The sequence below is a fragment of the Budorcas taxicolor genome, chromosome 2 (genome assembly GCF_023091745.1).
Source record: "Budorcas taxicolor isolate Tak-1 chromosome 2, Takin1.1, whole genome shotgun sequence".
Lineage (NCBI taxonomy): Eukaryota > Metazoa > Chordata > Mammalia > Artiodactyla > Bovidae > Budorcas > Budorcas taxicolor.
The window spans coordinates 147,536,960-147,551,965 of record NC_068911.1 but is presented as its reverse complement, the minus strand read 5'-3'; the positions used below and the strand labels follow the sequence as shown (position 1 = coordinate 147,551,965).

The window sequence follows — 15,006 nt, the reverse complement described above, 5'->3', positions numbered from 1 at the left end:
TCATTCATGTTTTTGATGCTTTTTATTCAGGTCTCTGGCTCATGTTAACTCTCATAGCTCATTAATTGGCTACTGTCCTCAGGAAGATGCTTTGGATGACCTGGTAACCATAGAAGAACATTTATATTTCTATGCTAGAATACACGGAATTCCAGAAAAAGATATTAAAGAAGTGAGTATAAGTGTGAAGAACTAGTTTATTTGAAAACCGTTTTTGCTTATGCTTCCCACCTACCCACGCTCAAGACCAAGCTGGCATCTGGAAAACTATGACAATTTTCTCCTGACAGTGATAATGGAAGCAGTATTAGCTTGATTGTATATATATCATAAACACACCTATGAACTCAGCTTTAGAAACATCTTGGCCCATATTTGTTCCATTATCTTTTAAAAACTGTTGAATAAAGAATAAGATTTGCCTTAAGCTCTGGATTGAGCCTTGGTTGGTGATGCCTATATATCTTTTAGTGTTCAGATAACTATTGAAACATGGAATTACCTACAAAATGGGCTTCCCAAGTGACTCGTGGTAAAGAATTTGCCTGCCAGTGCAGGAGAAACAGGAGATGTGGGTTAGATCCCTGGGTTGGGAAGATCCCCTGGAGGATGGAATGGCAACTGAGTCCCGTATTCTTTCCTGGAGAATCTCACGGACAGAGGAGCCTGGTGGATCTAGAGGGTGTCAGAGAGTTGGACACAACTGAGTAGTTGACTGGGCATGTTCAAAATGCCCAAGTAAAATAGAATAGAATCCAATTTGCTTTTTGAAATGTGCTTTTGTACCTCACTACAATTATGTACCTTTTTAATAGAAAGACTAATCTTTTGGGCAGTTTTCTCTATTTTTGCAACCCTTGGGGACTTCTTAAATCCTCCTAGGATTCCACTATTTGCCAGAGCTATTTAACTACTGAAATAGCCACAAAAACCCAAGATTCCTAAGTTAATACACTATAGATTTGATACTGGGTCATTTTTAAATAAACTTAAAGCCTTTGTGACAGCTCACCCCAGAGTAAGAAAAAAGATGAAACAGTGATGACAATCAATAAGAAACCTGCCTTGTAAAGGGATGAATTCTGTTTTAGCTCTTTGAAACTTAAAAGTAAATCCTGTGTCAATACAGCAGAAAGAACCATTGTAAACACGTCAATGTATGGCAAAACCAATACAGTATTGTAAAGTAAAATAAAGTAAAAATTAAAATTAAAAAAAAATAAAAAATAACAAAAATAAACACATACACACATACAAGCACATGTATTGGGGGGACAAAAAATCCCATTTATGAATGAGCCTCCATGGAATTGTGTTTATCTTTAAAAGAACTATTCATCTTTAAGTGAACCTTTGAAAATAAAACTAAAATATGTATTTCTTCATTATAAAACTCTTCACAAGTAGCTCTTTTTCCATTTAATGCTTTAAGGGTTTTGGCAAGGGAAAATCAACAAATCCTTTTTTCCACCCACAGACTGTTCAAAAACTCCTTGGGAGACTTCACCTCGTGCCCTACAAGGACAAAGTTACCTCTATGTGTAGTTACGGCACAAAAAGAAAATTGTCTACTGCACTGGCCTTGATAGGGAAACCTTCGATTCTGTTGCTGGTAAGAGAATCATTGTGAAAAAGGGTACTGCCCAATTAGAATCACATATCCAATTGTGTGTATAACATTTCATTATCATTATTGCAATAAGCATTTACTGAGGTCTCATTAGGGGCTTCCCTGGTAGCTCAGCTGGTAAAGAACCCGCCTACAGTGCAGGAGACCTCCACTTGATTCCTGGGTTGGGTATCACTATGAGCTGGTTATTTTGTAAAGCACTTCACATATACTGTCTCATTAAGGAAATTTATACCAGGTAATTTGTTGCTATAATAATATGCCCTCAAAAATATTTTTTGTCTGAAGCTATGGCTCAGGTAATTTCAGAGGAAACATGGAAATAGGAAGTAGCTGAAACAAATTCAGGATATTCAGATGAGTAAGTAAAACTATGACAGAATTTGATTCCCAGCTATTGAAGGAATCAGTTCTGTTAGTAGCTGATCAGTTGAATTAACACATTTTTCAGCTTCTACTTAAAAGGAAATATACATTTTAGGACAATGTGTTGTACTAAAATGTTATCTCCTTGTTGCTTAAAAACATGAGTTACCTAGCTTGAGATGCAGTCTTGAAAATATGCCATTCTATTTTATCTGAATTTTTTTAAAGAAAGAAATACATGTCATGTTAATATTTTGATTAAAAGCTGAAAATTTAAATTGATCACCTGGAAATATAAGTTACCCTAGGGGTGACAAAGCATTCTGTTCCCCAAGCCAAACAAGCTGCCCTTTTTTGAAAGATCCCCTTCATTCAAGGACTTCCAAAACTTCAAAAGAGGCTTAACTATGCCATAAAATCACCAGTTATAAATCATCACATTATTTCAGGAATTAAGTAATATAGAATATCAAATCATTTAAACTGCCCAGATAGAGTAATGCATAAGCCCTCTCTGTATAATACCGGAAGCATATAATGCATTATGTTTCTGCCAATCGACACTCATAATGTAATTCTATTGTATAAATGTCCTTTAAATTTAAGAAAACAATTCTTAGGCACCTCTATGAGATAATAGATGTAAAGTACTTTAAAATGTTAAAAAGCTCTATGCAAATGTTATGCATTAATGAGCTGAATTGAAATTAGGCCATGAGAGAAAGATACTGTATATATTTTTTATATATACTCACCATATATGTCATTGTCTTCAAAAATAGGAACAGTGACAATATAATCTTTACTGTTTCCCCGAACTAATACTCATTTCTTTCTTTAAATTTCAATTTAACCCCTTGCTATAAAAATAAGCCTCTGCTGATCCTATCCGCATACTTTACATTTCAGACATATATTTTTAATTTTTACTTAATCTTGACCTACAGTTTGATTTTTTAATCATCTGTCAAGGTCTATTATTGCTTGTTTAGTTTTCCATTGCTACATTTCTAATTTTATGCCTGAATAATTTTTCAAAATATCATTTACTTTAAAATGCAATTTATATCTTTCTATTTGGCATTTTCTGCAAATCTTACATTTATTTCCCCAAGGAGTATTAAATTCCAATCAGTAACATAAAACTGAAAATGCACCTCAATCATATTAACAGAAAAATACATTCTCTGTGCTTCACATGGCATATTATCTATCACTCACAGGCACAATTCTACCATCAGGAGCAAGGCAGCAATCTTGTTGATGTAGCTTCAGATACATATGTGATGATATAGTATTAAATATTAAAACTCTGGCTTTGTCGGTAATTGAAGCAGATTTTTTTCCAAAGAAATATAAGAGACATGTGTAAAGTAACAGAGTGTCGACTTCACTGAGACACTGTTTAAAAGAGATTGACAATTTAAAATGATTAATTTTGAGCTTTTTGACAGCAGCAGAAAGAAGCCCATTAAGTATAAAATAAGTTAGTCACAGGACCTCGAAAATTGATTTCTCTTCTAGGCAAGTGAGATGCAATGATTCATGTAAAGAACCTCATCAAAATTTAATTAATTTGATAAATTCTTCTTGTAACTTTCTGTTAAGGATGAGCCAAGCTCTGGGATGGATCCTAAGTCAAAACGGCACCTCTGGAAGATCATTTCAGAAGAAGTCCAGAATAAATGTTCTGTCATCCTCACTTCTCACAGGTAAATTGGGTGTGGAACTTTAGAGTCAGATGACAGATAATCCTGTGTAGCATATACTGAGAGTGAATTCCACAATTGGATTAAAGTATTTTATGTTCATAGTCAAAAGAGGAAGTCAAGAGGATTTCCTGGTGAGATCCCAGCTCTTGTGGGGGGACAGGGCCTAGCAACCTATTAAAAAAATAGAATTTCCATAACTTTTGACCATCTTAACTCAATCATTCCTCTCTATTGCCTATCACATAAAATTTAGCATGTTTTGGCTTAGTATGCAAGGACTTTTATTATCCAACCTCATCTAACTTTCTAGTCTTTTCTTCCTATCAGTCAATCTGAGAGACCCATGGTTCCACATACACTCCCTGCCCTTCCCTATCACCATGCCCTTTCTTTGCTGTGCCTTCTACTAGAGTTGGTCTTTACACAAAATCTTTCCAAATTCTAATCTTACTAATCTTTTCAGACCTAGTCCACAGGCCTCCTCCATGAAGTAGACCCTACCAATCAACTAAGTATAAAAGCTACTAACGCTTTTTATCTGTGCCTTTCTTATAAGATTGGCCTTGTATTAAGTTTATCGTTTCATTATAATGATCATATAGTAGGAAAAGAACTAGATATGTTTAGAACTGAGGCTTATTTATATCCTATATACTAACCTTGCCCCCAAGTACAGTATATGTTCTGAAGCCAATCACTGATTTCCCATGAACTTTTGTGTTGAAGTGGACAGGGTGATACCTAAGATCTCAAGATGATACTTAAGATCTCCTCCAGTATCATAGTCCATGAAGTCAGAATTATATAATCAAGTACAGGTTAACTGGTTAGAAATACAAAAACATAAAAGCCAACTGAGGGACTTCCCTGATGGCCCAGTGGTTAAGATATGTGCTTCCATTGCAGGGGGCACAGGTTCACTCTCTGCATGCTGCAGGGTATGGCCAAAAAAATAAATAAATAAAAAAGTTATCTGAATATTGAGTATAAGGCATGATGAAAACAACTTAGTATTATTTTGGAAATATTTCTCATGAAATGTAGGTCTTAAGTCAAAGCTTAAAAGAGCTTGAAAGAAATACTGTTTGATAGAGCAGCAATCCAGGTGAGAAAGATGTCCCCAGGTTTGAAAAGAAACAGTAATAAACCCTATGCAAAGACATTTACAGTATATATTAAAAGATTTTTTTGTTCTTCAAAGGAAAAGACAGTTTAAGGACTCAAATATTCAAACAGTATTCCTAAGGTGCCATAAAGAAAAGAGTTAAACTTACGCTTATGAACTTAAGCCAATTTTCTGTGCCCAGAATCCTGACATGATTCTGCCTTTCAGCATGGAAGAATGTGAGGCTCTCTGTACAAGGTTGGCCATTATGGTGAATGGAAGGTTCCAATGTATTGGATCATTGCAGCACATTAAAAGCAGGTAAAGAACAAATGCGTTGTTTAACACACGGTGTAATCAATCTACCAGTTCTATACTTGCCTTCAAAGATTATCTCAGCAGCCTATCCTACAATGCGTAGTAAAACTGGAATGGAGAAGCTAACCATTGATTCATCTTGAAGTTAAATAATAGTACTGAGGATTGAATGCTTTTTAATTAATAACCCCCAAACCTAGAAGGCCTAAAAGCTAATAATAATGATAATATAATAAGGATATGATTATTATTCCCCAACCAAAATACTCTCAGGAAGTAGTTTCAAGAGTTAACTCTGTAACAAATTAGATCTTGACAAGTACATGAAGGCATTGATTTTTGTCTAGTATGTTCATTTGTCATTTGCATAGGCTTTCAGTAAGCTATTTAACATTTTTACTACATTTAAAACCTTTTAACCAAAAATACATTGGGGAGATATACATAAATGTCATACTATCAAATTAAAATTAAATTAATATATTTGCCAGAGTACATATGCATTTATACATATCCATGTTAATCTTCAAACACCGTGATATTCCTTTATATGTTTATCTGTACAACAGCTTGACTTTCTTATAAAACAAAGTTGATCAAGATACGAAAAAAGGATAAAAAAGAAGTTATATGTTATTCTCAGAGAGTCTGCTGTGACTTGTTTACACACACTACTTTTGATGCGAAAGTATAAAGTATAAAAGTTAGCAGTTATATTGGTTTACTATTTATTTTTAAAACCCTAATGATTTTAATCTTTACAGTTGATACCAAATCTTCAATAACTTTCCTCTCAAGACCTTCTTTGCTTTAAATTAGAAAGTATTTAGCCCCAAAATTTGACATCAATTCCTGGTAGCTTAGATGGTAGAGAATCTGCCTACAGTGTAGAAGACCCAGGTTCAATCCCTGGGTTGGGAGGATCCCCTGGAGAACAGAATGGCTACCCACTCTAGTATGCTTGCCTGGAGAATTCTATGGACAGAGGAGCCTGATGGCCTACAGTCCATGGGGTCACAAAGAGTCAGACACAACTGAAGGACAGAAGACACACCAATTCATGGATGCCAAAGAAAGCCAAGACTTTATGTTTCATTTCTAATGCAGCTTTTGTCCAAAGGATCTGACTTTATATTCAGTTCAGTTCAGTCGCTCAGTCGTGTCCGACTCTTTGCGACCCCATGAATCACAGCACGCCAGGCCTCCCTGTCCATCACCAACTCCCAGAGTTCACTCAGATTCACGTCCGTCGAGTCAGTGATGCAATCCAGCCATCTCATCCTCTGTTGTCCCCTTCTCCTCCTGCCCCCAATCCCTCCCAGCATCAAAGTCTTTTCCAATGAGTCAACTCTTCACATGAGGTGGCCAAAGTACTAGAGCTTCAGCTTTAGCATCATTCCTTCCAAAGAACACCCAGGGCTAACCTCCTTTAGAATGGACTGGTTGGATCTCCTTGCAGTCCAGGGGACTCTCAAGAGTCTTCTCCAACACCACAGTTCAAAAGCATCAATTCTTTGGTGCTCAGCCTTCTTCACAGTCCAACTCTCACATCCATATATGACTACTGGAAAAACCATAGCCTTGACTAGATGGACCTTAGTCGGCAAAGTAATAGCTTTTCAATATGCTATCTAGGTTGATCATAGCTTTCCTTCCAAGGAGTAAGTGTCTTTTAATTTCATGGCTGCAGTCACCATCTGCAGTGATTTTGGAGCCCCAAAATATAAAGTCTGACACTGTTTCCACTGTTTCCCCATCTATTTCCTGTGAAGTGATGGGACTGGATGCCATGATCTTCGTTTTCTGAATGTTGAGCTTTAAGCCAGCTTTTCCACTCTCCTCTTTCACTTTCATCAAGAGGCTTTTTAGCTCCTCTTCACTTTCTGCCATAACGGTGGTGTCATCTGCATATCTGAAGTTATTGATATTTCTCCCAGCAATCTTGATTCCAGCTTGTGTTTCTTCCAGTCCAGCGTTTCTCATGATGTACTCTGCATAGAAGTTAAATAAGCAGGGTGACAATATACAGCCTTGACGTACTCCTTTTCCTATTTGGAACCAGTCTGTTGTTCCATGTCCAGTTCTAACTGTTGCTTCCTGACCTGCATACAGATTTAGTGGTAGAAATAAAAAATCATAGCAGTGCACTATTTCTAGTTTGCAATATGCCCTGAACTTTTTATTGCAAAGTGATACTCTTTGTATAGGAAAAGGGCCCATAACTGTCAGCTTGGGTCCTGTTTCATTATCTAGAATTCCAGAATATCTATTTCAGCAAAACATAACTTATATTGTGTTTTGCACTTCTTTCTAGATTTGGGCGAGGATTTACTGTCAAGGTTCACGTGAAGAATGCCAGAGTGAGCATGGAGGCCCTCACAAGGTTCATGCAACTGCACTTTCCAAAAACATACTTAAAAGTAAGTAAGAGATTGACTGGTTTTGATATTTGTAATAGGGTAGTGGATGTTTGTCATTTTCAAGTTGACCATACCTTTATTATTCATCTTAATATATTTATTAGTTCAAGATGGTTAAGATATTCTGAAGCATACTTAGTATGAACAAATAAAATCTTCAAATTAAGTTATAAATTTTTGCAGCTGCTTAAGAGTATCATAATCCTTTTACATACCATTATTTCTTCCTCACAAGGGCTTTATGACCATATTGTATTAGTTTTTAGGTTGGATTGTATACCTAAGTAGTTTATTGGTTATATATGTTAGAGAAGTGAGGGATGACAGATACATATGACCAAGGGCTTTCCTTCTTAGGAAAAAAAGAAATTACAGAGTTCCTGTCTGTATGTCACAGCTAGAAGAGATTATCTCCTTTGCTTTCCTCGTTTGAAAAATAAGCCCACAAAGTTTTGAGGAGAATTGCTTGTAAATCAGTTTCTTCAATCCACACTACCTGAAGTGAAGTGAAGTGAAGTCTCTCAGTCGTGTCCGACTCTTTGCGACCCCATGGACTGTAGCCTACCTGGTTCCACCATCCATGGGATTTTCCAGGCAAGAATACTGGAGTGGGTTGCCATTTCCTTCTCCAACTACCTGAAACATCACTCAATTAATTTAATCTTACATATATGTATTAACAGAATGGGCACACACAGATGTATACACATAAATCTCACATAATGCACATTTAAATGCACTTGATAAAAAAAGTTATCATTATATCATCTCTGATGTGCAGGTAATTGGTACAAGATGATTATAGCAAATAATTGGTTTAAGATGAAAATTAGGTGTGGAATGATGAAAAGAAATTAGAAGACTTGGCGTGAGATCCAGCTCTACCTGTGTGATTCCAGCAAGAGATTTAAAGTCTCTAAGCTTCATATTCCTATTTTATAAATGCTTTTGATATCTACTTCACAAGACTGGTGTGAGAACTAAATGATAAAATGTCCACAAAGATGCCTCATGAACTGTCAGGCACCGCATTAACATAAAGTGATTCTGGAAAGCAAAATAGAGAGCATTTTTAAAAACAATTCTTTTATCTGTACAAAATACTTTTGCCTCAACCTCTGAAACCTAAACTAAGTTCTCCAGGAAGAAATAGCTTTTATGATTCTTATCAAAGACCATTTTCTATCATCTAAATGAAAATCAAATTTAAAATTAAAGAATGCTTTATTTTTGCACAGATCTCATTGGTCATAGTGCTTTTTCTTTCAGTGAACTTGAGATTGTATTTGTCTTGGTCTGTTCTTCATGGGACTAGAGCTTACAAGACAAGTGCAGAGATGATAAAAGTTGGATGTCTTCCTGTGTAGACCATTCTTTACCAGCTTATGATGGTTTCCAGATCTCTAAAAAGGGAGATAGCAAAACAATAATTTGAAAGTAAAAATAAGTAAGATGGCCTGACTGCAGTGACAGGTGTGATATAAACACAAATCAATGAGAGGGGCTAGACAGTAAGCAAAGGTGTGAGAAGAGGGGTTTCCAGTACGTAACAATCTTGATCTGACCCATATAGGTTACAGGGGTTGATTATGGAGTTAAAAAACATTCTGACCAAACTAGTATTTAGGAAAGATTATTCTAGCTACTTTGTGCTGGAACATATGAGTATATATGGTTTCTAGGCTTCTGAAGAAGCTGTTGCAATAACTCAGATATGGAAGGATAAACATCAAGTTAATAATATTGATGGTGCACAGAGAGAGGAATGGTTACATTTGAGAGTTATTTTAAAGGGAAAAATAAATGGGACATGATAACTGATAAAATATTCAGAAAAGCAAGATGTTAAAGATACTCCAAGGAAATAAGAATAGAGTACTAAATTGATGGTAATACTATGGTCTAAATAAATTGAAAAGATTTTTAGAGTTAAGAAAGAATGTGGCATTATTTGAATGAGATTTCCCCTAGATAACGCTTTTGAAATCTGCCAACTTGAGCCAATATAAATTGAACAACTAATCCTTAGCCTTTCAAAACAATTCTAACTAAAACAAATTTTTAAAAGTTATCTCTGAAAGAGCTTATGTGAACTTATTGTAATCTGACATCAGCAATATCATTCCACGATATTTTTTCTAGGCAAAACTATAGTCACTTTCTAAGTACACATGAATGTAAAATGTTTTGGAATTTTTATTAGCTTTTTAATTTGTTTTCTCTCAGACATTCACAAAACTTATCTCTTCTTCAAAAGCTGTTAGTTTCCAAACTACACATTATTTTTCCAGTTGATCTATTTCAAATCCTAAAAGATGATGCTGTGAAAGTGCTGCACTCAATATGCCAGCAAATCTGGAATACTCAGCAGTGGTCACAGGACTGGAAAACATCAGTTTTCAGTCCCATTCCAAAGAAAGGCAATGCCTAAGAATGCCCAAACTACTGGACAATTGCACTCACCTCACATGCTAGCAAAATACTGCTCAAAATTCTCTGAGCCAGGCTTCAACAGTACATGAACTGTGAACTTCCAGATGTTCAAGCTGGTTTTAGAAAAGGCAGAGTAACCAGAGATCAAATTTTCAACATCTGCTGCATCATCAAAAAAGCAAGAGAGTTCCAGAAAAACATCTACTTTTGCTTTATTGCCTATGCCAAAGCCTTTGACTGTGTGGATCACAACAAACTCTGGAAAATTCTTAAAGAGATGGGAATACCAGACCACCTGACCTGTATCCTGAGAAATCTGTATATATGCCAAGAAGCAACAGTTAGAACTGGACATGGAACAACAGACTGGTTCCAAATTGGGAAAGGATTATGTCAAAGCTGTATACTCTCACCCTGCTTATTTAACTTATATGCAGAGTACATCATGCAAAATGCTGGACTGGATGAAGCACAAGCTGGAATCAAGATTGCCAGGAGAAATATCAATAATATTTGATATTTCACCTCAGATATGCAGATGACACCACCCTGATGGCTGAAAGTGAAGAATTAAAGAGCCTCTTGCTGAAAGTGAAAGAGGAGAGTGAAAAAGTTGGCTTAAAGCTCAACATTCAGAAACTAAGATCATGGCATCCGGTCCCATCACTTCATGGCAAATAGATGTGGAAACAGTGGCAGACTTTATTTTTTGGGGCTCCAAAATCACTGCAGATGGTAACAGCAGCCATGAAATTAAAAGGGCTTGCTCCTTTGAAGAAAAGCTATGAACAACGGAGACAGCATATTAAAAAGCAGAGACATTACTTTGCCATCTAGTCAAAGCTATGGTTTTTCCAGTAGTCATGTATGGATGTGAGAATTGGACTATAAAGAAAGCTGAGCACCAAAGAATTGATGCTTTTGAACTGTGGTGTTGGAGAAGACTCTTGAGAGTCCCTTGGACTGCAAGGAGATCCAAATAGTCCATCCTAAAGGAAATCAGTCCTGAATATTCATTGGAAGGACTGATGCTGAAGCTGAAACTCCAATACCTTGGCCACCTGATGAGAAGAGCTGACTCATTGGAAAAAACCCTGATGCTGGGAAGGATTGAGGGCAGGAGGAAAAAGGGACAACAGAGGATGAGATGGCTGGATGGCATCACCAACTCAGTGGACATGAGTTTGAGTAAACTCCGGGAGTTGGTGATAGACAGGGAGGCCTGGCATGCTGCAGTCCATGGGGTTGCAAAGAGTCGGACATGACCAAGTGACTGAACTGAACTGATCATTTCCAGAGGAATGAATTTCAGTGTGTTTCTTAGCTCTTGGTCAAGTTATGTCTAGGCTACTCAGTATTACCTGACATTGAGAAATAAATTTTTTCCCCCTTTGGTTCCCGCAGGATCAGCACCTCAGCATGTTAGAATATCATGTGCCAGTCACTGCAGGAGGAGTAGCAAACATTTTCGATCTGCTGGAGGCCAATAAGACCGCTTTAAATATCACAAATTTCTTAGTGAGTCAGACCACTCTGGAAGAGGTAAGCTGGATACCGTGGTCCCTGTACACAATCTCACATTAATACATTCTGATTATTTATTTTTTTAAAAAATTTAATTGTACATAATTACTTCTTTTTAATGGCCTTCAATTTATTTTTAGTTGAAGCAATATCTAATCTTGCACCTGAAAAACTTAGCTTAATTTATTTATAAGTGCATTTTGGGATGTTATAAAAAAATGTGAAGAGTTAACTAATTTTAATGGAGAAAAAAATTTTTTTTCCTTCTCTAAGACATCTGTACCCATCGGTTGTCTGTATATGTAAAGCAACAATTATTTTCATCTATAAAACAAATAGCTGTTATCACTTTCCTTTCTTTCTCCTTGGAATGTTTCTGAAATAACATTTCTATTGATTGGCTTCCTAGATTAGGGGAGGATGGGGTTATCTAGTGAGATATTTAGATCTGCTAGATTCAGGCAACTAAAATGGTAAATGCAGGATTCTTTTGTTTCATCCAAATCATCTGTCTTAGTTACATTTATATACAGTAACTGGCTTCATATTACTGTATATACTGTTATATACAGTAACTGAGGCTTCATGGAGCATCCTCCTTCACCTTTACACTGTTTTAGTTTTATACAGTTCAACCAACCTGACATATAGAGCATCAGATTGTACCTGTCCCTGGAGAGGGCCTGAAGGGGAAGCTAAAGTGGCCTCCAAATCTTGCTGCATCTTAGAGTTTTATTTATGGAGAGTTAAGGCAATTATGGCTTTGCCAGCACAGATTTATCCTTGGACTTGTAACCAATTACCAGGATCATGTCTCTCAATATTTTCTGGATGAATCTATGACTAATAGAATTAATGATTTTAAACAAAGTCATAAAGGTCTGCCTGTTAAATAGCAAGCATACAAAACATACTGTGATATTTGTATACAAATTTTATTTCAGTGTATTAACTCTCAAAACTAGTGAAATTTCTCTCAACATCATCATGGAAACATTTCATAGGAGCTTGGATTGGGCTCTTATTTATACTTGAAAGATACTGATGCAGATCAAATAGATGCAAGTATGTGGCTGCTGCTGCTGCTGCTGCTAAGTCGCTTCAGTCGTGTCCAACTCTGTGTGACCCCATAGACGGAAGCCCACCAGGCTCCTCTGTCCCTGGGATTCTCCAGGCAAGAACACTGGAGTGGGTTGCCATTTCCTTCTCCAATGCATGAAAGTGAAAAGTGAAAGGGAAGTCGCTCAGTCGTGTCCAACTCCGAGCGACCCCGTGGACTGCAGCCTATCAGGCTCCTCCTTCCATGGGATTTTCCAGGCAAGAGTACTGGAGTGTGGTGCCATTGCCTTCTCCAAGTATGTGGCTATAGGTATTCAATTATAGCTTTAGATTTTATCATTTATTATGATTACAAATGTAGTTATAGGTACTGTTTTCAAACTCCGTTTAAATTTCAATACCTAAAGGAAAGATTCCTAATGAGAGTTTGTGTATATATTTGGGTGTGCCCCTCCGAAATCTGGGGCTTCCCAAGTGGCACTAATGGTAAAGAACCTGCCTGCCAGTGGCGGAGTCATAAGAGACACCACCAGTCTGATCCCTGGATCAGGAGAAGCCCCTGGAGGAGGAAACGGCAATTCTCTCCAGTATTCTTGCCCAGAAAACTCCATGAACAGAGGAGCCTGGTGGGCTACAGTCCATGGAGTCACAAAGAGTTGGACACAACCAAAGCAGCTTAGCACTATGAAATCTAATTTTCTTTTTATTTGCTCTCCCATTGTGCACACACCAGACATATGCACACCCGTTATTTCTTCCTTTGGTTTACAAGTGCTAATGGCTTCATTTCCCTTGAAAAATCAGGTTTTCATCAACTTTGCCAAAGACCAAAAGTGCTATGAAACTGTCGACACCAGCAGCCAAGGATCCGCCGTAAGCACTGATTCCCAAGACGACCAGCTGTAGACTCAGCACCTCCAGCAAAATCAGTCTCAGCAAGTGGCCAGTGACTTCATTTTGGGGAAGAGGCACAGAAGATACAAATTCCTAAAATATTTAATCTTAAAGTATGATACTGTATTGGAAAGTTGCAACTGTGTAAGACTAGCCAGTAATTATAAATGGAAAGTTTTCTTTCTAAGGTCAGTGAATGTTTTTGCTACTGAATTGAATTCCTATCTGCTTAACACTGTGAGCATGCTAGTGTGTAAGTTGCTGATTCTTATGCAATGGTGAAACCACTGAAGATGAATGTCTTAATTTATTACTTTCAATAAAATGACAGCTTAAAAGGCATGGTTATGAGTAGTTGAAAAGTAAGAGTGGAGAAGAAAAGTAAGGTAGCTTGGAGAAGGTAGAATTGGGAAAGCATACAAAGTAATTTATTTTCAGAAAATAGCAGGATAGATATCATCATGAATACATGAATCTGTTGTGAGGTCTAAAGTGCCAAGGACCAGATTAAGTAACCTTGGCAGTAAGGAGTGGGCGCAATGTCTAGAGTGTGTGTGTGTGTTATTTTCAGTATCTGTAAATAGATGGAGACTTTACTGAACCCCCCAAAATGCCTTTCTGCAACCCTGGTGGTAAACAGAACTACAATGTACTCCTGCACCGCCTTGCCAATAGGAAGGCACAGGGCAGAGCAAGAAGCTACTTGCTCTTCAGGGGAAATGGATGTGTCAGCTGGGTGGATAAAAGTCCTGAAAGACAATAGAGAATTCACATGCTGCTGGCAGGCAACATTTTTCAAAACTGTTCGAGAAAGCTTCATATTCTGGGTCTTTCTGCAGGAAACATTCCTGGGGAGGAAAAATGAATATGAAGATAATTTTCAGTTAATTACCCAGCTGACCCAGAATCATATATATGGCTATAGAATAGACTTTGTAATAATGCCAAACTATATGGCCCTCGGGGAAGGTGCTCTATATTATGTGTGTGGAGGCAGTGTGTGTGTGTGTGTGTGTGTGTGTGTGTGTCTGTCTGTCTGTCTGTCTGTGTGAATTCTCAGCTTTAGTGCAACTGTTTCTGTTTTGAAAGTCAATAAAGTCAAAATTTAGTAAAAATAATTCATGAAGTCATTTTGTTAGAGAAGAGCCAGAAACTTAAAAATTGGAGTCATATGGATGGCAGTGTCCCATGAGACCTAGCTACTGCTTACTTCTCCCCCCTCATCAGTTTCTTTCTCCTCTTCCTCTTTAGGGTGTAGCCATACTGCCCTCTCTGGTTTTCCAGTACATCAAACTCCCTCTCCCCACGCTTTTGTGTGTATTTTACTATGTCCCCCTGCTTGAAGTGCCCTTCCCCCACAATTTGTGCCTAGCTAATGCACTTCAGAAATGCTGTTCTTTCTCAGGGAAACTCCTTTCCCTAATTTTTCAGTTTAACTCCCCAGTCCTAAAACTGTATTCTGTTGTACTTCGTAACTTTCTTTGGACTACACTAAAGGCTTTGACTGTGTGGATCACAACAAACTGTGGGAAATTGTTAAAGAGA

At 37.2% G+C, this 15,006-nt stretch overlaps 1 protein-coding gene across 1 annotated transcript in view; it reads left to right on the top strand.

Moving 5' to 3' along the window:
- Positions 1–13,473, top strand: part of ABCA12 (ATP binding cassette subfamily A member 12) — a 205,778-nt gene extending 192,305 nt beyond the window's left edge. Inside the window, exons 47-53 of the mRNA XM_052661512.1 lie at positions 31–172; positions 1,478–1,612; positions 3,605–3,708; positions 5,042–5,134; positions 7,446–7,551; positions 11,389–11,526; positions 13,372–13,473. Of these exons, the coding sequence (XP_052517472.1) occupies positions 31–172; positions 1,478–1,612; positions 3,605–3,708; positions 5,042–5,134; positions 7,446–7,551; positions 11,389–11,526; positions 13,372–13,473 (820 nt within the window). The remainder of the gene's footprint in view (positions 1–30; positions 173–1,477; positions 1,613–3,604; positions 3,709–5,041; positions 5,135–7,445; positions 7,552–11,388; positions 11,527–13,371) is intronic.
- Positions 13,474–15,006: the final 1,533 nt, after the last annotated feature.